The sequence below is a fragment of the Chanodichthys erythropterus genome, chromosome 19 (genome assembly GCF_024489055.1).
Source record: "Chanodichthys erythropterus isolate Z2021 chromosome 19, ASM2448905v1, whole genome shotgun sequence".
NCBI lineage: Eukaryota > Metazoa > Chordata > Actinopteri > Cypriniformes > Xenocyprididae > Chanodichthys > Chanodichthys erythropterus.
The window spans coordinates 20,582,833-20,608,389 of NC_090239.1; the positions used below are offsets into that span (position 1 = coordinate 20,582,833).

Genomic DNA, 25,557 nt, shown 5'->3' on the forward strand with positions numbered 1-25,557 from the left:
TCAGCAACAATTTAAATCAAAAAGTGTATACAAACAGGTATTTGTATTTTTGAAAAGGCATCAAATAATTAGCATAGTAAGTTTTTTTACAGTATTTTATATTAAGAAAATGAAACCATTATAAATATAATATGAAAAACAACCTTTCTGATTATTTTCTCTTCCAATTCATGCAACCAGTCCTGCTGATTTTGATGACTATGACATGAAACAACTAAACATAAAACCATTTAAAACTACAATTAAGACAATGAATGAAATTTGATATTATACGATAGCAATAAAAAATTATACTCGGCATGATTCCCTGCCATAATGTATTTTAAGACTTCAGATGCAAAAGCCTCTAAGTGCCATCTGAAATTTTCTTATAAAATGAGCATTTTTATCAAGCTTGTATGTTTATGTTCAGTTATTTCACTTTAATGGCAATGAAAATGACCTATAATTTGCCATTTAAAGTGAAATTACTGAACCTAAACATACAAGTTTGATAAAATTGCTCACTTTAGAAGAAAATTTCAGACGGCACTTAGAGGCTTTTGCATCTTAAGTCTTCATTTTCTTATTTACTGTATTCAAAGACTTTTTTTTCTCCAAAGAAATGTGAGTGGAATTGACATCATCACCAGTAGTTTAGTATATTTTACATACATTTCTTGGCCATCTACTCATTGCCATTTCCTAAAATTAGACTTGATTTGAGAACATCTCCACACAACTATACCAGGATATTTGTGATAGTAGACAGTAAAGTTCCTGCTGTATGCTGCAGGGGGCGCTACTCACTCTATATTTGACCCTCAAATGGAATCAGGCAGATATTGAGTCAGTCTCATAAAGTTCTTTTTGACAAACACAAATTCAGCATATAATAGTATCCATCATTCTTGTCCCCATACAATTAATTTGGAGAGAAATATTAAGTACATACCCTTCAGATTAGCACAGGACCTATACACACACCAACATTTTTTAAATCTTATCCTTCTTTATCCTCAGAGAGCTCTTGCCTCTGTCTGTCTGTCACCTTCTGTAGGGTGCAGGATCCCATGTGAAGGTTTACATTTGAAGAGTGATCCTTAAAATACAAACTGTAGGTCTACAGCTCACTTTTTAGCAGCCACTCGCCGTTTCCTAGTAGCCAGCATGTCATAGAAAGGATCCCTGCTAATGCTTGCCCTGTAGGAAGATGACAGTTAAATAAGAATTATACAAGCGAATCATGTTATTATTAAAAGTGCACATCCATATAAATCAATAACAGTTTTTCTTTTTTTTTCTGGAAGCAGTGAACCTGATTACAAAAAGTAGGTCCTTTTATTTAGGGTTTGGATGGCCCAGAGTTCCTGGCAGTCCCACAGGACATGCCCACAGAACAGTTCCACAATCCCAGTTGAGTCAGAGGACATGTGTTAACAAGACGCCTACATAGACGCCTATAGTGCCACAGATCTTCAACAATAGTACACAAGTGACCTTCAGAGATTTTCATGTTGATACTATGTACTACGTACGACCTAAACATGCAAATGTGATTTCATTTAAAACAAGTCTGTTAGCAGGAAAACAAAACCAGAGCCATGGCCAACAGCAAGACACTAAGTCGTCTTTGGCTTCCCTTTCTCCAGTGATAAATGCTGATCTATCCTCAGGAAAGACCATTTAACCTTGAGAGGACGTGGGTCATTGTTAATAGGTCTTGTCAGCCCTATAGGGTGAGGATTATATATCCACCACACTGCAGAAGAAAAATGTTTTTGCCTTAATTTTTGTCATGTTTTCCAGTAAACATCCTTAAAGCAAGATAAATTTAAGTAATAATCCAAACTGTGATGTTACGACTTTCAGAATGAATTTGTTTAATTGATTGATTGATCTATCCACTCATTTAAAGGTGCCCTAGAATTAAATTTTTTTATTTATCTTGGAATAGTCAAATAACAAGAGTTCAGTACATGGAAATGACATACAGTGAGTCTCAAACACCATTGTTTCCTCCTTCTTATCCACAAGTTTCCTACGCCCCATGAGGCCTTGCGTCAAACGTGGGAGCGTCTTCCGGTTCGAAGTAAACAAGCTGGACGTGACACTCATTCATTCAACAGTTGACAGTCATTCAAGATTTAACGATCCAAACTTGCGAACGTTTGTTTTTTACTTAAAGATTTAAGATTCCGGCATCAATATTTGAACAATGTTTTACAATTAAAAACATTTAATGTACTAATTTATGGCAGGAGTGCACATCATGCTAAATCTAACTGATATTTATATTGACATAAAAATAAAACACAGACCTATTTAGTTGCGCCTGCTTCCATTTATTTGAGATCACAAGAATGCAAAAAACAACTCCACTAAAGCTTTTAAATCCAAAGGCTTACACATTTAGAAATATATTGATAACATACCCTATGTTTGTCACTTTTCTGAGCATTTCTATTTATTTTCCTCGAAATTATGCGATGATTGCTATCCGAGGATGTTTGCGCGATCTCTCAGTCTATCTATCCTGATCCTTTCAGCCAGAGCAAGAGGGAGCTCATGAGAAGACAACAGGAGTTATGAGTTATACGAGTTAACCGGAGTATGTGAATCTGTCAAATACAGGCTATGCATTTGTCAGGAGTCAACAGGCACAGGGAAAAGACAGATAAAACATTAAACCAAATAAATACACGATTATAATCATATAAAAATTGTCTTCAAGCAGTCTCTGATATTTTCCATAAACGTGTGTATTTACTATCGCAATGGTTAACATAAGTAGCCTTTAGCATCGCATACAGTGGAAACGCGACTGGCTCTGGCACGCACGACACGTTAGGAGTAAAATATCACATCATAAGGCTTTGACGGGAAGTACAGACAGCGGGTTGTTCAAGTATTGCAGGGTCAGGATGCTCTAGTCATGCAGCAGCACTTTTGTGGAAGGTCAGTAAAGTAAAGAGCAATTAAGGGCACGAAAACTGTTTATTCTATTGTGATATTATTAACTAATGTAGTAAACTGAGATGTTGTCCCTGGGTGCCGTAACGACATCTCTCATAAAGATTTGCAACTTTACAAAGTAAACAATGATCCAAAAAACACTTAGCCCTTTTCGCTAATTAGCACACAAAATACCATTGGTATGCTACTTCCGTCGCCTCACCGGAAGTTGTACCCACGTTCTCTTTTACAGTAGCGCCCCGCGGAAACAGGTGGATATAAATCTCATTTGTTTAAAAGCCCTCCGAAGAACAGGCGAATCTCAACATAACACTGACTGTTACGTAACAGTCAGGGTGTACGCCCCCAATATTTGCATATGCCAGTTCATGTTCAAAGCATTAGACAAGGGCAGGATGTCTGGATCTGCACAGCTGAATCATCAGACTAGGTAAGCAAGCAAGAACAATAGCGAAAAATGGCAGATGGAGCAATAATAACTGACATGATCCATGATAACATGATATTTTTAGTGATATTTGTAAATTGTCTTTCTAAATGTTGCGTTAGCATGTTGCTAATGTACTGTTAAATGTGGTTAAAGTTACCATTGTTTATTACTGTATTCATGGAGACAAGAGCCGTCGTTATTTTCATTTTTAAACACTTGCAGTCTGTATAATTCATAAACACAACTTCATTCTTTATAAATCTCTCCAACAGTGTAGCATTAGCCGTTAACCACGGAGCATAGCCTCAAACTCATACAGAATCAAATGTAAACATCCAAATAAATACTATACTCACATAATCCGATGTATGCATGCAGCATGCATGACGAACACTTTGTAAAGATCCATTTTGAGGGTTATATTAGCTGTGTGAACTTTGTTTATGCTGTTAAAGGCAAGTGCAAGCTCCGTGGGTGGGGGAGCGCCAGATTTAAAGGGGCCGCAGCATCGGCTCATATTTAATGATGCCCCAAAATAGGCAGTTAAAAAAATTAATAAAAAAAAATCTATGGTGTATTTTGAGCTGAAACTTCACAGACACATTCAGGGGACACCTTAGACTTATATTACATCTTGTAAAAAAAGATGTAATGGCACCTTTTAATCAATATATATATATATATATATATTTATTTTTTTATTTTTTTGTTATAAGTATGAACCTGACTAAATTTGTGCTCAAATTAAGAAGTTAAAATATATATTACCTGAAAGCAAGTCTTAACATCCTATGCAGTTTAAATTGATCTTATTTGAAGGTAAACAAGGGAAAAATAGTTCTGCAGTGCACAGCCAATGTCTAAAACACTGGAAACACTCACTTCATCTTATCAGCATGATGGTGATGTTCTATGATAAGAGAAGTCAATGCCCCTTTCTGAGCATCTGTGGGTGTGTGTATATGACCTACAGCCGACACACATCGGTTATCTTAGAAGAGAATAATGAGGGCTGACATAGTGAAGCCTTACTTGATGGATTTGATCCACTCTTCCTTCTCCTCCGGCGTGGGTGCAGATATTCTGTACACAACGTGATTCCCCTCCACCACCTTTCCGTCAGCCTCCGTCTTGCATGCCTTAATTACTTGCCCCTTATGACTGGGGTTGTAAAGCTCAAAGCAATTCTGAAAGGTCAAAGCATTAAACAGTCACACTTACTTCTTCATTTCTTATTGACTAAAAATAGGATTCTTCTTAAAGGATGTTTTACCCAAAAATGAAAATTCTGTCATTTACTCACCCACAAACCTGTCATACAAACCTGTATGAATTTCTTTCTTCTGCTAAACACAAAAGAAGATATTTTGAAGAATGTCGGTAACGAGTTGATAAGTAAATAGGGTTTTAGTTACCATATTCTTGAAAATATCTTCTTCATACAAAGTTTGGAACAACTTGAGGATGAGTAAATTAATTTTTCGGTGAACTAACACTTTAAAGACTGCCTAAAGAATATAGTATAACCGAGAGCTTGAAGAGGAACATACTGGTTTTCTTGGTTCCTCCACCTCTCTTATACTAAGATTCTCCAGTGGAATGATCCCCCGAGGCTCTTTGTCCTGTGAACACATGAGTGAGAGACCTTAAATCCACTGTGTTTATTTGTTATTAAAGCAATTAATCCTAGGACTTAATCTACAATGTGTTTCCCCTAAATGAGATGTGGAGGAAGGGGACTTACAGAAAAAGCATGATTAAAAAAGTGAGGGAACTATGTGCACATTAAGCAACTACTGTCTGTCTCTTGGTCTAAATCTGGCACACAACTAGGGAAAAAATGCATTATTTCCTTCCACTTTGCTGATGAGATGACACAGTGGGGGAGGTTGTTGCTTTGAGTGTTTTTTGAGTTTTAGTCCATGCCTGTTGACTTTGAGGTCATGTATATGCTAGTGTAATCATAAACAGACAAAATTCTAGCATGTGTACACATTTAACATGTATTTACTGATGACTGCGCTACACAGATTTTTGCCCAATCAAATACTCTGAAAGGAGAATGTTCCCACCCCCAATACCAAATGAAAGTAACTGAAGAACTGCTTGTCAAGTAATTTTATTGAGTCTTGCTTTAAACTAGTCAATTTGTTCAGTTCCTGATGTTGTGCTTGTTTTGTCTTTTTTAGTGAATGTGCTTTGAGGATGCTGGTGTCTGCTAAGACACTGAACAAATCACTTCTTTGCTGTTCACTTACTCTTTTTCTCTCTGACTACCTCTTCCATCTGACCTTCCTCCTTTTCACACATTTTGAGTTACATTTTCTTGATAAATATTAAATCTATTTATTTCCCAAACAGGAAATGTCGAGCAGCTGTACTTACTGTTGTATATTCAAAGTAATATAGACAGTTATCTGTCAAAATGAACCACCTCCTCTTCCAGGTCTTCACTCTTCCCCCTGCAAGTTCAAATACATATTAATAAAAAATAAATACAGGAAAAGTGCTTTTAAAGGGTTAGTTCACCCCAAAATGAAAATTCTGTCATTAATTATTCACCCTCATGTTGTTCAACACCCGTAAGACTTTCGTTGATGACAGAATGCTGTCAGATTTCCTTCCATAGATTGCCTTTGTAACTACCACTGACACTTCAAAAACTTCATAAAGAGATTGGAAAACTAACCCATATGTAGAGTGTTTTTTTCCCCCAAATTTTCTGAAGAGAATCAATCATTTGTTATGACGAACAGATTTCATTTAGGCTTTTACTCACATGTAAACATTGATCAGTGAACATAAGCAGATTAACGCACAAGATCAAACCTCTCCACGAAGCTCAAGCATGCTGTGTAACCAATGAGGTTCATTCTCGTGTGTTACACAGCACGTTTGAGCTTCAGGGAGAGGTTTGTTTTTGTGCATTATTTAAGTTCGGTTGAGCTTCTGCTTATGTTCACTGATCATTGTTTACATGCGAGTAAAAATCTGTACCTCATAACATGTGATTGATTCTCTTCAGAAAATTTGGACTAAACCGCTTGATTCACATGGGTTAGTTTACCGATCTCTTAATCCCTCTATGGTACCGTGTTGCCTCCAGGCAACATAGTCTATTTTAGTTTGTTTTTAACAAAATAAGACACCAATCTATTGATCAAACCTATCTCAGGACAGAAGAACTCAAATACCAATCAATGAAAGTGCAAAAAAGTGATAACATGACCCACAGTGGTCCATTTTGTGTCCTCTTTCAGCACATGTGCACGTCACATGGCTCCATATTTTCTCCAATGAAAAGTGCATTTTTCACTTATTTGTGTCCAGTCACCTGCACTGGTAAGTAAAGAAGTATTTTCAAGAACTTTACATTATATATATCATGAAATGTTTTAGTGTGTTATATATTATATTTGTAAGGAAAAGTGTTAGAATTATCTAAATATATTTGCATGATTTTGTAATTCACTTATAAGAATAGTAATGCACATTCTATATCTGCATATACAGTAGTCAACATTTGAAGTGGATCAAAAAAGTTAATCAAAATTGTCTTAAGAACTAAGTTGTCCTAAGAGGAAGGTTTTAGGACAACTTTGATGAACGGTTTTGATCCACTTCAAATGTTGACTACCATTATGATCTGCACATTTTCTATAGCACTTCAAAAAGGTATAAAAACACAGGTAGCACTGGCAGTTGATGAGGGTGATGATGAGGGGTCATACTGTGATGAGGAAGATGAGGTCATAGTGACAATCTATAGAGGGTGAGAGTGAAGCTGGAGATGAGTTTGAAGATGGATATGATAACATAACGATATGATATTTTGGTAATACTTGTGTTCCACAATGGTACAATGTTGCCTGAGAGCAACAGCTGGATATAAAATGTTACTTTTTATTAAATTATGAATTTTTTTAATACATTAAGAACTGGATAAATTTGTTTCTTCAAGTGTCTGGTTAAAGAAATTGATGTTTTCAGTAAATATATTTATTTTTGAACATGAAAATGTCAAATGTTTCAATTTGTCCATTGTGGTACAATGTTTCCTTGAGGCAACAAACTTTAAAAAAATTAATTAATTAAAAAATTAATGAAAATGTTTATCGATATTGTTAAAGTGACCCATTTTAAACAGGAAAAACAACACAAATATATTTTTTCCTCATTGATATATTGCGTACCATAGAGGGTTATGAAGTTTTTGAAGTGTCAAAAGTGGTAGTTCCAAAGGCAGTCTATGGAAGGAAATCTGACAGCATTCTGTCATCAAAAAGATCTTCATTTGTGTTCCGAAGAAGAACGAAAGTCTTACAGGTGTGGAAGGACATGAGGGTGAGTAATTAATGACAGAGTTTTCATTTTGGGGTGAACTAACCCTTTAATAGTATTAGTGGCAGAACCTTTTGCTGTAAATAAATCATTGCATGGCATGGGATTAGTGTAGTCCCCGTTTCACATCAACTAACATTTGCCAAAACATTTGATGATATTAAAGGATCTTTAATATGAAAATTAAGTGCCATAAAAGCTTTGAAGGTCTGCCACTAACAGCATTATCTATGTAACACAGTGAGATGCTGTATAGTACTAGAATAAATTAAATCTATAAAGAAATAAGGGTAAACTCATAAATTTGAAACCATGAAAAAATGATAGATAGAATTATAGACAGAACTGATATACAGATAGATAGACAGACCAACAGACATATATAACAAACCTAGTTTTAGCAACCATCCCTCTCTGTCTGGATTAAAGAATGTATGAGTCAGATCATTTCCATCATCTTCAGGAATTTTGAAAGGCTCATTCTTAATGCTTTCATATAAATTCTGTGAAAAAAAAAACAATATGTAAATGCATATTCTATCATTATATAACCTTCAACTCTTTCATCACAGTTTGAGGCAGAAACTCACTCTGAGCAGCTCCTCAGGCAGATCTCCTCCTTCGTTGATGCCCCGATTCATGGAGATGAACCTTTCCACTGTGGGCTTGTCTCTGACATTAGGGTTGTGTAGGCTGGTGTTGAGCATAATGACGGAGAACGAGAGAACGTAGCATGTGTCTGTGGAGACAAGAAACTCGGATCAGTCGGTCAGCTCTATAGGTCCAGATTGGCAAATTAAATGGAGCATGCATATAAAGATATGAAGAGCATGCAACCCTCTTTTTTCTTGTTTTAATTTTTTATTAGTTGACTGCTAAATGATAAATTCTGAAAACAGAAAGTAATGCAACATACAGGCCACTTTTAACTTTTTCTGCATCTTTATGCATGACTCCATGCTGAAAGAAAGATATTAATGCTTTGGACATTTGCAGACTCTGTTTATAAATAAATAATTATTTTGCGCTTTGTTTTAGCACAGTGTCTTCAGTCCATTGCTGGGGTGTTGCATTATATACAGTGTCTCTAACAGTGTTTCAACATTGCTAATATTTATCAGTTATTGTGGAGCAGATTTTGTCCTGCAGTTTATTTAGTTTTAATATTATATATTATTTTGGGAATGAGGCTTTTATATGGCTGAGTAAAAGCTCAGGTCAATGATGTACCAAAATGAGAGGTTCAGGTACTCAGGGCTTACTACTGATAAAAGTTGTACCTGTGGACTGGAAGACACCTGGGTTACACTGGCAATATCGAGCAGCAAAGGCCTCCATCATTCGATCTATCTTCTGTGCTTCACCGGGAAGTCTGAAACTCCACAAAAACTGCCTGCCAGGGAGAGATGGAAATGACATTTCAAAATGTAATGGTTATTTGATGGACCTTTGTCTCAGGGAATTCATGAAAGGATGTATGATTTTTATCTGCATAGAGTAATGCAAGGACAATGAATGGCTCTAATCACATTCTGCTCTAATCATGGAATGTTTTGACTCCTTTGGATTATTCTCTCGATACAATGCATCAAATTTGAACAATAATCCAAAGTTATCTGGTCTCTAATAATGTTTTATTAATAACGTTCGTAAAATGATAAACTGGAATGCTCAGTTAACACTTTCTGTTTATAACGTCTATACATAAAGGAAATTTAAAAAAAAAAAAACATTCAGAAATATATTTATAACTTAAAGGTGGGGAATGTATTTTTTCAACAACGCTGTTGGACACTGTTGATATCTGAAATTAACCCAAACAAACCCACCCCTCTCTTCACTCTCTTCTCCGCCTCCAAAACTTAAACTCCAATCCAAACCACCTTGCTCCGAATGTTCAGTGGTTTACCTGCACAACTCTTACTAGCTGGCCACTGTTACACACGTAATCGTAATGTGAGTGTCTGTTTATCACAGCTGACACACAACAAAATGCTTCATGAAAAGTTCAGTTAAAGGTGCTAAAGAGGATGTTTTGTTTTATACATTTTTGCAATATTACTTGAAACTGTCTTTAATATAGACCTTATGTAGCCCCGCCCCTTTCCAACGCTGCGCTCATTGTCTTTTGACTTCCGGCTTGTATTTCCACAGCGATCTTATGTATTTATGAATTAACTGCTCATTTTAAAATCTTCCGGTTCTACTGACATTTGTTAAGACACCCGCTTTAAACATTACAATGTTCATGATTACTTTTGTTAACTCTACAACACGTAAATCCACTTCAACAGCTAATTATTCTTCAACAGCGATGCCATAGAAATATACAGGGCTACCGCGAAAACAGAAGTTCAAAGACAATATTCTTAAGATGGCGGCGCGCATGTTTCTCTGGAAAATTAGGTCTATACATCCTCTGTGCACGAGGTAGGGCCTTAAAAACATCAGCCAATTGTTTACGCGATGATTGGCCCTCTGGCTTGTCAATCACTGCCGTGGCGTTCCTTGTGAGAGACGAGCACGGCTGCGCGCTCCAGTAACTTTCCAAACTCCACAGGCGCCGCATGCAATGTTTTTGTCAGGAGACAGGAATAACAACTGCAGATTATGAGTTACCTGCGGTGAGTCCGACATAATGAATCCACTAACACGATACAGCGAATGCCGGTGGTAAACACTCGTGCACAAGTTTTGGGTGGCGTTGTTCTTACGCATGCGCTCATTTCAAAAACTCAGTAACAGTCTTTGGTTTCTCAGTCGACGAAAAGATCCTCTTTAGCACCTTTAATGAGCGAACGACAAGGAATCGCAACAATGAACGTATGGTACACGAGTAAATACAAACAAGTGTTTGTTGTTAGACGCCAACAGCACAGCAGCCCCAGACAATCAAGACAATCATAACCCAGTGTTACTTACAAGTGGAGCGGAATCAAAGCAGCCTGTTTTCAGGCCTTCCCGCTTAGTTCTCTCCAAAAGCCTTTCTAATATTAACGCGGGTACTAAAGTGCTTGCCCAGTCATAAACCTTCATTCCAGTGATATTCTTTTGAGCTCGTTTTTTATTTGTGTCTCATCATCTATTTTCCTGCATTTTTTTTTTTTTCTTTTTCAAATCTCCAGCTTGCTCATTCTGTCTCCTCGACTGTCACACGCCCCCTAATGCTGATGTTAGATATTTGTTGTTGGTGTCAGCCCGACTAACTTCAACAGTTAAAAAAAATACATACCCCACCTTTTAATGGAAATGTTAGGAAAAACGTATCACAGAACGTGTTTTTCCATTCCATTGTGCTTTTTTATTGTTTGTCTATGTAGACACGTGTTACACTGTTTTGTTTGACGATTGCTATCATGCAGCATTATGCAGTATCTCATGCATGACATGGTGTTCTAAACAGATAGCGCTCAAGTTAAAAGAAGTTCACCGTCTCTAGATCTTGCATTATTTTTCATTCTAGTGACCTGCATTTTTAACCACAAAAACAAGCTCTGTGTGAATGGTCCCTTAGAAATATATTTTTGTTAGCTTTGTAAAAATTATATTGAAAATTATATAGGTTTAAGTTCCTGATATTTAAATACAATGCAGATCTTAAAATATGATGAATGCCCACATGCATGGTGGCTGTCTCACCTCAACGCCTGCACCAGGTTGAGATCAGCAAACTCATGAAGCTCCACAAATGCCTGCAAAACCTTAATGTTGAAGTCATCTCTAAAAATAATGAGAAAAAATGTTTAATCATCAGTAGTTATTTCCTCATTTGCTCTAAGCTCCATCTCCAGAGATACACACACTTATTTTTATTTGAGTTCAATCAAAAGACAGTGCAGACTCTTAAAGTGTCAGTCGATTTTCATTTCCTAAGATTTCTACACATTTCAGTTTCACACCAACTACAAAATATGCACAAGAACATTTTTTTTTGGGGAAATAAAAATCATCGTTTGAAAACATGTAAAGGTCTTAAAAAGGCAGCGGTAGGAGCATAAAGTGTAATGAAGCGATTTACCACAGCATATGCCTGATTACACAAGCTAAGATAGAACCACTTCTCCAAACTCTTCTAATCAGAACACAATAATTACAGCTTTTCAGCTCCTCCTCGTAAATACAATTAACAGTAATTGCCATGTATATTTTATGACCATACTTTCTAGTAGCAAACGAAATGGATGACTGTACAACTGAGCTTCAGGCTAGAGCATAGCCAAGACAACGGTTATCAACTTGGACAGGATGCCTATGTAGACAAGGCTATTTTTATATCCAAGAACTACTGCACTGTAGTTCAAGCTTACTCTCTTACTCTCTTTTTTTTTTGTCTACTTATTCATTAATCCTTCCTCAGGGTGACGTTGAGTATCCAAATTGTTGCACCTTCATTTGACTCGATATTGAAAGATGTAGCACTGGGTCGCTGTTTCGAGGTAATACTGTTTTATATCTAGTCATGTGTTGAGAGATGTCAGTAAGGGCGAGATAAGGTGCTTTCATGCTGTCTGGGTGATATGCTAAATATTGTTTTGGACTTGTGGTCATTCTCAGCTGTTTCAAATAGGGGAAGTCATTTCCTGAGACAGAGAGCAGGATCTTTTATGGAAACGCCTTATCTAACATCACACATATATTTCACACAAAGACTAGTCTTGCCATGTGAGAGAGCGATGTGACTTACCGTTCCCCTAAATAATCTCCTATGACAGTTTTGTTTAAGCCTTCGCCTTTATAGAGGAACTGAGCGATGTCCCCAGGTGTGTGCTGCAGAAGATCATTCTCCAAAAGAAATTGGATTCCCTGCAAGGGTGTTTGAGATGTTAACCACTTCATGATGTTTGCTTAAGCTTAAAATAATACATGACCCTAGACATCATTTTCTATATGGTAAGGTAAAAAAGGAAATTGCAACCATAATACCTTTTTAGGATCCATATTGAATTTCTTTCTTCCAACAGCAATCTGCTTGTTCCTCTGAGTGCTTTTGCTGTAATGTGATGTAAAATAACATATATGTGAACTAATATTATCTTCACCTCAATACTAAACAACTCTTTGTAATCTGTAAGAACAAGAAACTTACGTCTCTCTGACACATGTTAAATGTTCAATCTCTGTCATGACTTCTGAGATCTCAAACTTTAACCTCTGAAAGAATCATGGAAAAAGTGGTAACTTAAGTTATAGTACTGGTCCTAAAGTTAATCAACTGATCAAAAATCTTTCTTAAAAGGTTTAGTTCACCCAAAAATTGCTCGCCCTCATGTCGTTCCACACCCGTAAGACCTTCGTTCATCTTCGGAACACAAATTAAGATATTTTTGATCCGATTTTGATGGCTCAGTCCATTGACAGCAAGATTATGAACATTTTCAAATGCCCAGAAAGGTACTAAATACATATTTAAAACATTTCATGTGACTACATTCGTTCAACCTTAATGTTATAAAGCAATGAGAATACTTTTTGTGAGCCAAAAAAACAAAATAACGACTTTATTCAACAATATCTAGGGGAGATTTCAAAACACTACTTTGAAGCGTTACAAATGTTTTTGTTTCCAATCAGTGGTTCTGAGCATGTGTCAAACTGCAGTCATGTGATTTCAGTAAACGAGGCTTCGTTATCCCATTAGTGTTTCGAAACGTTTCTAAATGTCAATAGTTCACGTGATTCTGACAGTTTGATACACGCTCCAAACCACTGATTCGAAACAAACGATTCGTAAAGCTTCTAAGTTTCATGAAGCAGCATTTTGAAATTGCCAGCATCACTAGATATTGTTGAATGAAGTGGTCATTTTTTGGCACACAAAAAGTATTCTAGTCACTTCATAACATTAAGGTTGAACCACTGTAGTCACATGGACTGTTTTAAATCTGTCTTTAGTACCTTTCTGGGCATTTGAAAGTGTTAATTATCTTGCTCTCTATAGAGGCCTCACCGAAGCCCCGTTCACACCACCAGCGACACGCAGCGACAGGATCCCATTCATTTCAATAGAGACTTCCGGCGACGAAAGCGACAGTGACCATTGGCGACAGAATGTACGCGTGTCAAGCTATGGGAGACACGCGACAAAAGTTCAGAAATTTCAACTTTATGCAAATTAGGAGCAAATTACGCGAGTGACAACCAAAAGGAGTGAAGGCTCTCTGGAGCTCAAGTCACCATCTCAAGTGCAGGGAAGACAGACAGGAGCGATTTCACTGTTTTATATGATTTGACTGTACATACATGGATATAATAAAATGATGCGTGGAAAAGAAACTGTCGGCAGTCTTGTGAGTTTGATTCATACATTTTGTGTTGTTAATATGATGCTATGAGCAGTTTAGCACTGCTGCAGTTCATATTACATCGTCTTCTGCATTGTGTTGATTATTAGGGACAAGAAAATTGATTATTTGTCAAATACGAATGACGTTTTAGTATCTTTTGATCGTATGAGTGAGTTTAATTTGTTGATAGATCGATCGTTAATCTAGTTAATGATTTAATGCACTGAGCTCTGCAGTCACAACACTCTACAACAGCAGAATGTTACTTTTAATTATTTTAAACCTAATTCCAAGTCAAATTAGAATGATTTCTTAGTTTTATATATCATTTGTGATTGCATTTTCTATAGATATGATCAGTCGTGCAGTCTACCAATGATATTAGAGCCCACAAGCGACAAGCCATTTTATCAAAAAGATTTTCATTTGCGTTCCGAAGATGAACGAAGGACTTACGGGTGTGGAACGACATGAGGGTGAGTAATTAATGACAGAAATTTTTTATTTTTGGGTGAACTAACCCTTTAATAATCTGTAAAATAAAACGCATTCCACCACAATGACATTCAGCCCCCATCACGGGGAACTTGTGGTGAGGGTGACATGATAAATACCAATCACTGAGATATCTTAATGATTTAAAAAAAATAACGACTACATTAAAGTTGATACCTCAATGTCATCTAGCAGCTCCTTTTTCCTTCGTCTAATGTTAGACAGTTCATCTCTCTCTTCAAATGAAAGATCTTCAGGCACTGTTGAAAGACAAATTAATAATAATGACCAAAAAAGAATACAAGACATTCAAAAAATTCAAAGAAGCTGTATAGTTTATCTTTTTCTTAACAGCCATATCCCTAACCTAAACTCAAATCCCAAAGTGCCGTGTATGTCATAAAAATCTAGAGCACACTTATCCTAATAAATTATGTTAATTCAGATAACATTTCAACCAAAAATCTAGTAGTTACTCAAAAAGGACTGGAAAAATCTGTATTTTATACAAGTACTTTACTCCTTTAAGACACCTATATGACCCCAAATGTTCAAGACAACTTGACCTTCCATGCATCTAGATAACAGACTATAAGCCAATCCAACTTTACAATGTTAAAGTGCCCACTGTAGGTTTGAGTAAAGAAAACATGTACTGAGTATCATATACTCCTCTATGAGTGTTACATAATTCATTTGTGGAGGTTTCAGATACTTAAGTCACAACAGACCAATATCTCCTGAACTGACTAATTTTTTCACAAGTAGGAAAGTGTTTTGGACCTTAGTTGCTTGTGGCTCAGTTCTTGTAAATGTGGACACTATGAGTGCATTATGTAATTGCACCTCAGGCGCAGCAGGATTAGACAAGAGACGGGCTAATAAGAGGGGCAGGGGGGAATTTCCTGCGGTTGTCTGGATCTGCCTCATGACAATGGAGGGGAAGTTGAGAATGAGTGCATGAATCAAGGTTCAACCTTAACAATAACATTATAGAGTGATTCATTGCAGTCATTCTAAGCTTTTATAGTCAGTGCAATGGTCTTTTTTCTCTTTTATTATTATGTAAAAGCCATACTAAATCTTAATGAGGAGCCATTTGTTCATTACGCAACAGGGTCTGGATATGGTCAGATGTAACTATGGAAGAAATGGGGTAAAAATAGAATATTCCTTTCAGATATGAACATTCTGTGCCTATAACTTGCCTGTGGAGTTGGCAAAAATCACTAGAACAGAAGTAAATTTGCTTCTCATGAAATTGGCCTGAGGCTCATTGTGACAATTAGTTTGTCTTCATTAAGGTGTTGAATTCAATGGTAGGCATTATTTAAAGATGATTAAGCTGCTTTCCATGTTATTCATATAAACTGTATGTTGAATTTAAAAAAAAAAACAAAATACGAAATGCTAAAACATTTGTGAATAGTGATGACATCACCACTCTGCACCTTGTCCTGTGGGAAAAACAGGAATGTCGACGGCATGCAAAACTGTCAATTCAAAAGCTTCATTCCATCAGCATGAGTGACACTTTGTGTTCTCATCATTATACTGTTGTTTGTTCTGTTCCAGTGTTTGGCATTGGATATTCCTGAGTATTTTTTTTTCTTTTAAGTTTGGTAATAAATCATCTTACTGCTGCGACTAAATTCAGCTCTTTATTTCATCCGTGCTGCAACTTATGCTGACATTAATACTGTGAAATAATATTACAATTTAAAATAATATTCTATTTTAATATATTTTAAAATGTAATTTATTCTAGTGATGGTAAAGCTAATTTTTCAGCATCACTACTCCAGTCTTTAGAGTAACATGATTCTTCAGAAAACATTCTAATATGCTGATTTGAAATTCAAGACATATTCTTATTATTATGAATATTGAAAACAGTTGAGCTGCTAAATATTTTTATAGAAACTTTTAATTTTTTTACCCAGGATTTTTCAATGAATAGAAAAATAAAAAGAACAGCATTTATTTTGCATAGAAATATTTTATAAATGTATTTACTAATCCCCAGAGTTAAATCAACTCTGCTCAGAATACATATGGTCCCTCTCTAAATAGTGTTAAAGTAACACTGAAGCAGAGTTAAAGTTAATGAGAAAATGAAGCAATTAATAAGGCTGTGACTGAAGTCAGTTATAGTTCTTGTGTTTCTCTTTTCTTCAGTGATTCTGCTTGTTAACAGCAGGTGTTCATCAATAATGCTCAATCATCAATTCATTGTTTAATTATCTCATTAACTTTACTCTGCTTCAGTGTTATTTTAACACTATTTAGAGAGGGACCATATGTACTCTGAGCAGAGTTGATTTAACTTTGGAGATTTTGCTGTGTGTTACATTTGATCAGTACACTGATGGGGTCTCAGTGACTTTTGTTTTGAATGGTAGTGTAAGTTTGTGGGAAAAGATGAACTTGATTCATGTTGATGTTCTGGGTTTAAATATGGATATTAAGGGTTTGCAGGAAGCATTGCATCGTGGTCTCTAAAACCCTTTAATAAACACACTGGCCTCAATCCCTCTAACTATATCTTATCCTTATCCTCAATAGCCGCACTGGCCGCCAGCTGCTCTAATTCCACAGGCTTACCCATTGATGTTAACCACACACTCAGACCAGGACCCACAGGACAGGAAGTGTGGATGTGTCCCAGCCACTAGCCTATCCAAACATGATAGAAACGCACAAAACACCTGTAAAGGCTTATTTGGGCTATATTTTGGTCCATTACACATCTTCATTACTGAGTTCATGCATCTGTCAATGATAAAGAAAATATTACAATAATAATAGTGCTGATAATAAGATATCTAGTACCAAGTTTCAGAGTTGATATGAGCCTGATAGACATGTTAGATTGTTTGTTACCATTACTAATGGTTCGCTTAATACCCTGTTTTTCAGAATAAAGAAGGGGATTGATACTTACATTACTGTTAACTAGTGAGACAGATGGAATGGACAGAGAGCTTATCTCAATTCAAAAGAGAAAAAAGTTGCTTTCTGAACAGTGTGTGGTTCTCTTTATCCTCTTATTTGTATTTGTATTTATCAAATAACAGTATTAGCACAGAAACATTTGGGATATACCCCCAACAACCCACAACATCTGCTTCTATATTCAGAGTTATGGGGTGTGTCTTGATCGGATGATGGCAACAGTCCAATAATGTAAAACCAACAATCCTGGACCTTTATTTAATGGGTTATTTTAATAGAAAATATAGCACTTCTTTATCAAATACTTTTGAAATACTGTTCAAAGGTTTAGGGTCAGTGAGATTCTCTTTTTTTTAAAGAAATTAATACTTTTATTTAGCAAGAACGCATTAAAATGATCAAAAGTGACAGTGAAGAAGAAAAAAATATCAAATAAATGTCGTTCTTTTAAACTTGCTATTCATTAAAGAATCCTGAAAAGAATGTATCACAGTTTCCACAACAATATATTTAGCAGCATAACTGTTTTAAACATTAAAAAAATAGAAAAGAAATCAGCATTCGAGAAGATGCCATCACAGGCATATATGTGACCCTGGACAACAAATATAAGAGTCATATAAGAGTCAATTTTTTTGAAATTGAGATTTATACAGCATCTGAAAGCTGAATAAATAAGCTTTCCATTTATATGGTTTGTTAAGATAAGACAATATTTGGCCGAGATACAACTATTAGAAAATCTGGAATCTGAGGGTGCAAAAAAATCTAAATATTGAGAAAATTGCCTTTTAAAGTTGTCCAAATGGAGTCCTTCGCAATGCATATCCACTCACAAAAATACATTTTTGTTATATCTACAGTAGGAAACTTACAAAATATCTTCATGGAACATGATCTTTACTTAATATCCTAATGATTTTTGGCATAAAAGAAAAGTCGATAATTTTGACCCATTCAACGTTTTGTTATTTATTGCTACAAATAAACCCGTGCAACGTATATTTTCACAATATTATTGTTTTTACCGTATTTTTGATAAAATAAATGCAGCCTTGGTGAGCAAGAAATTACCGACCCTAAACGTTTGAACGGTAGTGCATATTAAAAAAAATAATTGTATAAAATATTATACAATAGACCAAATCTATCTCTAATACCGACATCCCCTTTAATGTCTCTTTCTGTATTAACAAAATCTGCAAATGATAAAGCAGTAATGCCCAAGAATGCACGGCTGCCGAATCCAACATTCCTGACATGAAAGAGATGGGGCTCTGGGACGGTCCTGACTCAGTGGGTGGAAAACTGGACAAGGGTCTTTTGTACTGCTGACTGTTTGTTTTTAAATCTCCTGCTGGGACAAAAGGTTTTGACAACCTCGTCAAAAAGCTGTTTAGATTTTTAACTTTCCCCTTTCACATTTTTGATTCAAATATGAAAATATTTACGTTCAATAACAGTAATAACGATCATTTTAACACTGTTCAACTGGTGCTATAGCTCATAAAACGTCTTGAAAGGCTCTCCAGACTCTCTTCAAATCAATTCCATATGTGGCACTTAGAACACAACAAACACTGAACCCTGAAAGCTCTCTCTCATAGGATGCATCCACATGATAAATGTTTTAACATCATCTTAAAGTCTGTAATGTTCACAGATTAAACTTCATATCTAAATCTCAATCGACAGCAAACATAAACATTACATCTATCAGTAATCAGATATTACACAGCAGTGAAATGAAAACTACAATGTTTTTGATAATAATAACATGGCTGATATTGTCTTGACCTTAAGCAGATTTGCCAGGCACAGTGTCCTTCAGATCTCTGCTGGTGCAGTCACACCATTGATGAGGTTTTGACCACTACCTGTGTCATGCCTGGTGCCAGACGGCTCCTCAGGAGAGCCTGGACCAGACACCGGTGCCACCGATCAGACACAGACAATGTTAATGAGTGCCAGGCCTCACTGTCTCTCCTTTAATCAGTTTGGGAAAGTCCGCCTCTTGGTTGGTGCTTAGCTTAAGACAGAGCAATGATTAAAAAATGTAAAAAGGACATAAATTTGTGGTTCTGATAACTGTCCTTGACTTCCTAGCGGTCTTTCTTTGCAGTCAACCATCTATCACAGAATCTGACGGAAAATGGTTTTCCATTTGGTTTTTCCCACGGTAAGATAAGACAAACTAGCCGTTGAGTCCAAGGCTTTGAAGTTTTCAGGATCATGATACAAGAGGAACTGGAAAGACCTACTGAGCTAATGGTACCTCTATCTCTGTGCTTTCTTGTTCTTGTAGACATTTACAATTGGTCTTGGTCAGATAAAGTGATTACGGCTGTAAATCAGCATAGCAATGAAACTGGCTGCATGCTCAAAGGTGCTTGAGATGTCTGGCTTTTTGGTCTGGTTTCTGGTTCTCTTCCCCTTTTTTTTTCTTTTACACTCGTATACCAAAACAACTCTCACAGAGTAATTCTCACACTAAATCACTACCATTATCTCCACAGTCTATTTAGATGATCCCATAGTAACTGAAAGCAGAAACATTGCAGAAAAATCTGAAAGCCCACTGGTGCTCATCCAAAATTTGTTCAAATTGACAAAATGTGCAAATTCTGAAATCTTTCTGAAATGGTGATCACATTAACCCATGGACCAGATGGTTACAATCAAGTTAAATCAAATTTAATATCTAAAGAAAGAACAATAAAAACCAAAGAAATAAACATTATCTTTCAGTCCCTTCAAAAATGACCATAGAAACCATAGTATCCACCAAAATACCATAGTCATTTGTAACTATTCTATAATCAAAATCAAATCAAATATCTCAAATGGTGTAAGAAGCTTTCAGAATATTTCTGTCATTTAAATTTGAAATTAATTTATTTTTTATTTCCTCTTTTAACTTGTGCTAACACCAATTCATTACATTATATGGGCAATTACATTTATTGACATTTGGAGTCAAAACTAGAAATATAAATTCTCAGAGAATGCATTTAATACCAACATATTGAACCATCTGTTTATATATTCATAGTCCCTTACTAAAGGAGTCCAGAAAAATGTCAGTCTATACAATCGTTGTATATTTTAGATGAGGGAAATATAGGGGCATGACAAAAAAAGTCACAAAGTTTTGGGTGATTTTTTAGGAATTCTGTGAATTACACTGTGCAAACCAAAAGTAATACTGCCCACCGAATGAAGAAGTGTTGGCTCTCCACAGAGCATAAAATAATAATTTTATTTCATTTTTCGTGTTCGCATTTATGAGGAAAAAACAATGTTATGGACGTGACAGTTCTCCATTACGGACGTGCTTTAAAACTTTCACAGAGACCTCAAGTCGGCATTTAAACCACCAAATATTGAAATCTGGGATACCAGTATGGTAAGACTGCACAATTAATCAACTTTTTACTGAACTTCATACAACTTTAAACTGTTTTACAAAAGCGTTGTTCAAGAAACAGTTTACAGATCATGATTTTCCTTCTAACAGAACTGCTTGCTAAAATACATTAACAAATATCAAAGCTTATCATATAGCAGATTTCTTCCAGAGTCAGGTGAACCGATGACACTATTCTCACTCGCAATCATGTCAGTTGTATGTTTTGTGTCTAAATGAGCGCACGATTTTCAGCTAGTTTACGCAGTTTAAAGCAAAGTCTTAAGTCAAAATGATCACATTTTATTTCAAGTCAAAATTATTGCAATATTATTATTATTATTATTATGTTGTCAGCTTGATTGCGGGATTATGATCAATAGGCTATTTATTTTTTAACCAACAGGTAAAAACACGAAATCTCGAGGAAAGTGTCCTATGAGACACAATGGTCTTCTGTAAGTTGTACTGTATCATATAGGCCTACCTTCTGATGTTCATATTTCGTTCTGTAACTGGCCCTTATAAATTCAACAGGTAGTGCTGTTATGACAAAATGACTGTATTTATTTTTCAAGCATGCCTCCATCTTTTTGTACAATTCTTTCTGTTAAAATAAAGTTTAAAAAAGGGATCCCTTTTTTGAAAGCATGAAATATGGTTGGTTGAAAATTTAATTTAAGCATTGTTGCTTACATCATATGTTGTGTATAAACAAGGCAATTTTCTTAAAATTCTCCGGTGCCAGTACTGCATAGTGGACAATATCGAGTATACTTATTCAATCCCACAGTGTACCATACCCCTAGTGCATAAACAATGTACACATAACGGCTAGGCACTAGAGAAAAGCATTGTAAGTGTTGCAACAAATTAATTCTTGCATCTGACCAAAAGATTTGCCCACTCTTTTTCATTCACTCATTCAATGGACTATATAGTGGAATAATGTAGGGAATAGTGACTGAAGCTATAGGAGGCCATTTCGGATACAGCCTATGGCTGCATCAGAAAGCTTAGGCAGCTGACTTGTCAGGAACCTCATGAAACTGATTTCGGACAGGCTTCTGAGGCAGCGTAACAGTACAATGATCTACAACAAAACAGATCAAGCTTTGGTGAATGACAAAAAAATGGTTCCTACCTTGGAAGGTAACATTTTGCAGCCTATGCTAAATATTTATAAATGGAGCGTATTAAATTATAAAAATTGAAGTGGATTTAAAAGCTGATTTGAATCAGCAGGAAATCTCTCAGAGCAACACTGCATCTGAAAACCTAAGCAGCTGACTCGTTGCCTCGCTGCCTTATCAGGCAGTGAATTAGCAGGCAGCGTTTACACACAAAGGTACCTCATGCAACTCATTTCGGACAGACTAATGAGGCAGCATAATGATTTAATTATCGATGACAAAACAGAGAAAGCTTTGGTGTGTAACAAAGTGAATATTTAATTAGTACAATACTAATTTCTTGCTAGAAATGTCATAAGAGGAAAAGTCGGTCAGAATATATGTTTTACACACAAACTGACCATCAACCTCAAATTTCAGATGCCATCTTTATTTTTATTTATTTATATTTTTGGCTCAAATGTCATGGAATGGAACCACAGGAATGTGGGATATCAAAGGCAGCAAAGAATACATCTATGCTGCCTTCAAAAATCGATCAGACGAAGGTATCTCAGGAGACAGGATATGGAATGATTATTGGATTTGGACATGCCTTGTTACCTTCCTACCTTCATATCCTGCCTGCGAAGGCAGCAGTTTTCAGTTTTCAGATGCTGCCTAAATTTCTATCACTCCTCCACTTATTCACACTACTCCATACCAGCTTCCAGTCTGCGTGTCTTTTTGGTGACAAGCAATGGTCATTGCTGTAGCTTCTTTTGGAACCATTTTCTTTAACAGAGAAGATAACTTTTTTTGTCTGAAATGTAAGTTACTTAGTTATTGTTTGTTGAACTGTTGTATAAAGCAACATCACTCTCCAAGTTGTGCTGTTGTACTCAGTGTCAGTACAGATACAGTGCAGCATGGCACTCATGTGATAGGCTACTGCTCAATTCTAAAAGTAGTATTTTCTAATTAATAAATTGGTAATTTATACAGAACTCTATAAAAACACGAGCACTTGACTAATTAAATGCCTCATTATCCCTCTTGGCACCACAACTGTACTCATAAACATCTCGCGAGGTACTTCAAAGGATCTCCACATCAAACAAACTGACGACCTACATATGAACAGCCATATGAACGGCTCCGGCAATAAGACTGAAGCGATGTTCACATTCGAATTAAAACACAGTGACAACACGTCATATTGACTACACGAACACTATCAATTTCACGTAAAATTGAAACGCCATTCATAAAAAGCAGAAACTATTAAAGTGTAAATAAAGTAGGCAAACATTACTGATCCAGTCAATGATAGTAGCCTATTAAAAGTAAGAATAGTGGAAAATATTGTATTAAAGTTTCCTTTTTCCTCCTACACACCCCGTTTAATGCTGATTATTCATAAAATATCCTTCACAGTGAGGAAACCGAGTGAGCTATCTATCTAGGGAATCAAAGCGCGTTTCCAATCAACTGCACGCGCCTGTTACGCTCAAAAATGCTGTCTAGCTAGGCAGCTCACTCGTTTTTGAGACAAACCAGAGACTGACAGCTGCTTAAGCTTGCAAATAAAACAGAAACCTTACCTCGGTTATCTTCATCCATGTTCATGCTGCGAATAGACTTGATGTAAATAACGTGCTGCAGTCAAAGATTACTACCCTAATTAATATAACACTGGTCTGTGAAACACAAAATTAAATCACATTAGGATGCACACTGAGCTCATCGTAACCGAGTTCAGGGGTAGCTCTAAATTTAATTCGCATAATCCATAAATTGCTGCATAGATGGACATAAATCCTGGTGAAACAAATGATTATGCAGCCCGCTCTATGCCAGCTTCCATTCGCCTTCATCCATAGAGAGACTGTGAGAAGAAACAGCTTCATTTAGCCAAAGAACAGAGGCTCCGCCCATCACCATAATCTATGAATATACTATGACTGATCCTAAGTGATTGCATCCCGGTCTTTACATTGTCTAATAAGCCATGTCATGTAAATGTTTCGAGGGTCATAAGAAAAAAAAAAAGATTAAAATAAAAATCCAAAAGAATGTATTTCTATCTACATTCTATATATCTAATGTGCTGAAAGAGAGAGGCATGCATGATATTTATATCATTTTTGAGAATTTTTTTAATTATTTTTTATAATTATATGATCAATATTGCATCATTTAATAAATATAATACAATTAATTAATAATATTTATTCATGAATATTTAATTATATTTTTGCCACATGGTTTTAAACACAAATTTCTTTGATGATTTAATATGACCTAGTCAATACAAGAGACCTGGAAAAAAGACCTAACGAGATAATATGCAATATCCTGAGCGTCATATGCAAAAGTGATGTCAGCAAGAGTTGGAGAATCCCAGGCACCTACAATGACTGTAGAGTACAGGAACTTGCCTGTTTTCCGGACACCACTTGTCAGCCAGTATTAGTCATACAATTTCCCAGGTAAGCTGTCCCAATTTCCCAGGTAAGCTAAGTCATGGTCTTACCTTTTGTGTCATGAATTCCATCTTAAGTGTGAAGCATTTTGTGGCTTTATGGAAAAATCTTGCAACATCCAAATATCTCAAAAAGATTGCCATTTTGAAGTTAAAACAAGCTGATATTTCACTTAATTTGCATGGATTTGAATGTGCCACTATTTGTATTTCATAACAAACAGGTTTTGTATTTTGCTGTTGGCTTAATTCATTTGAAAAGTTTTGTCCTTGTGTCTCCTAAACTGACTTTAAATTATTTAAATGATTCCATCTGAAGATGTTACGTAAGATATAACTGGATGTGAGTGTCAAAAGGGCAGAATTTAATGTTCTGTGACTATAGCACACAGCCAGGCCCTTTGCGTGAGGGAACAACTATGAAGTAGGTGTAGGGAAAACAGGGGCTTCAGGGTGGGAATGACATCCTGTGTGGGAAACAGATATCCGCTGAAGCTCAGGAAGAGAATGTTGTTTGCATTGCAAAAAAAAAAAAAAAACTCTCCCATGAACTTCACTTGTAACACCCAGTTCAGTCTTATAGACCAAACAAAGATGCACATTTATTTGGTTCAATTATGCAGCTCTGGTGCTGAATACACTAATGTCAATCTCTTACAGCAGCTGACAACAGGTTGTTTGTGGAGAACCTGTTTAGCCTGTCTACAATAGCATGACCAGGATCTGTAGATTGACATAAGTATAAAACTGTACTTATTAGTGAAGTGAATTTGAGGACAGTGGGTTGTGCAAACTTCACATTTTCAGTTAGCACCACTAAAACAGAAATATTTAAATACTGACAAGTGTTGGGGAAAGTTTCTTTTAAAAGTAATGCATGACAATATTGTGTTACTCCCCTAAAAAAAAGTAACTAATTGTTTTACTTAGTTGAATAAGGCTCAGGCTAAAGGAAATACAAATGCATGCCTGTACAGTAGAGGGCATGGCTCAAACAAACCTTTCAGCTGTGCTCCCATTCTAGATTGTAGAATAGGACGGAGGAGAAGAATGCTTAAAGGTGCCGTTGAACGTTTTTTTTACAAGATGTAATA

General features: G+C 36.0%; 1 protein-coding gene across 1 annotated transcript; it reads right to left on the reverse strand.

The window, feature by feature from the left end:
* Positions 1 to 520: 520 nt before the first annotated feature.
* On the reverse strand, positions 521 to 23,844 carry cyth3a (cytohesin 3a). Its single transcript, XM_067368812.1, has 13 exons — positions 23,583 to 23,844; positions 14,683 to 14,765; positions 12,813 to 12,877; positions 12,650 to 12,716; positions 12,411 to 12,529; positions 11,366 to 11,446; positions 9,007 to 9,119; positions 8,317 to 8,465; positions 8,118 to 8,229; positions 5,771 to 5,847; positions 4,936 to 5,007; positions 4,418 to 4,572; positions 521 to 1,182 (listed from the first exon to the last, which is right to left on the reverse strand). The coding sequence occupies exons 1-13, from the start codon at positions 23,605 to 23,607 to the stop codon at positions 1,110 to 1,112; spliced, it is 1,191 nt and encodes a 396-aa protein (XP_067224913.1). The 5' UTR covers positions 23,608 to 23,844; the 3' UTR covers positions 521 to 1,109.
* Positions 23,845 to 25,557: the final 1,713 nt, after the last annotated feature.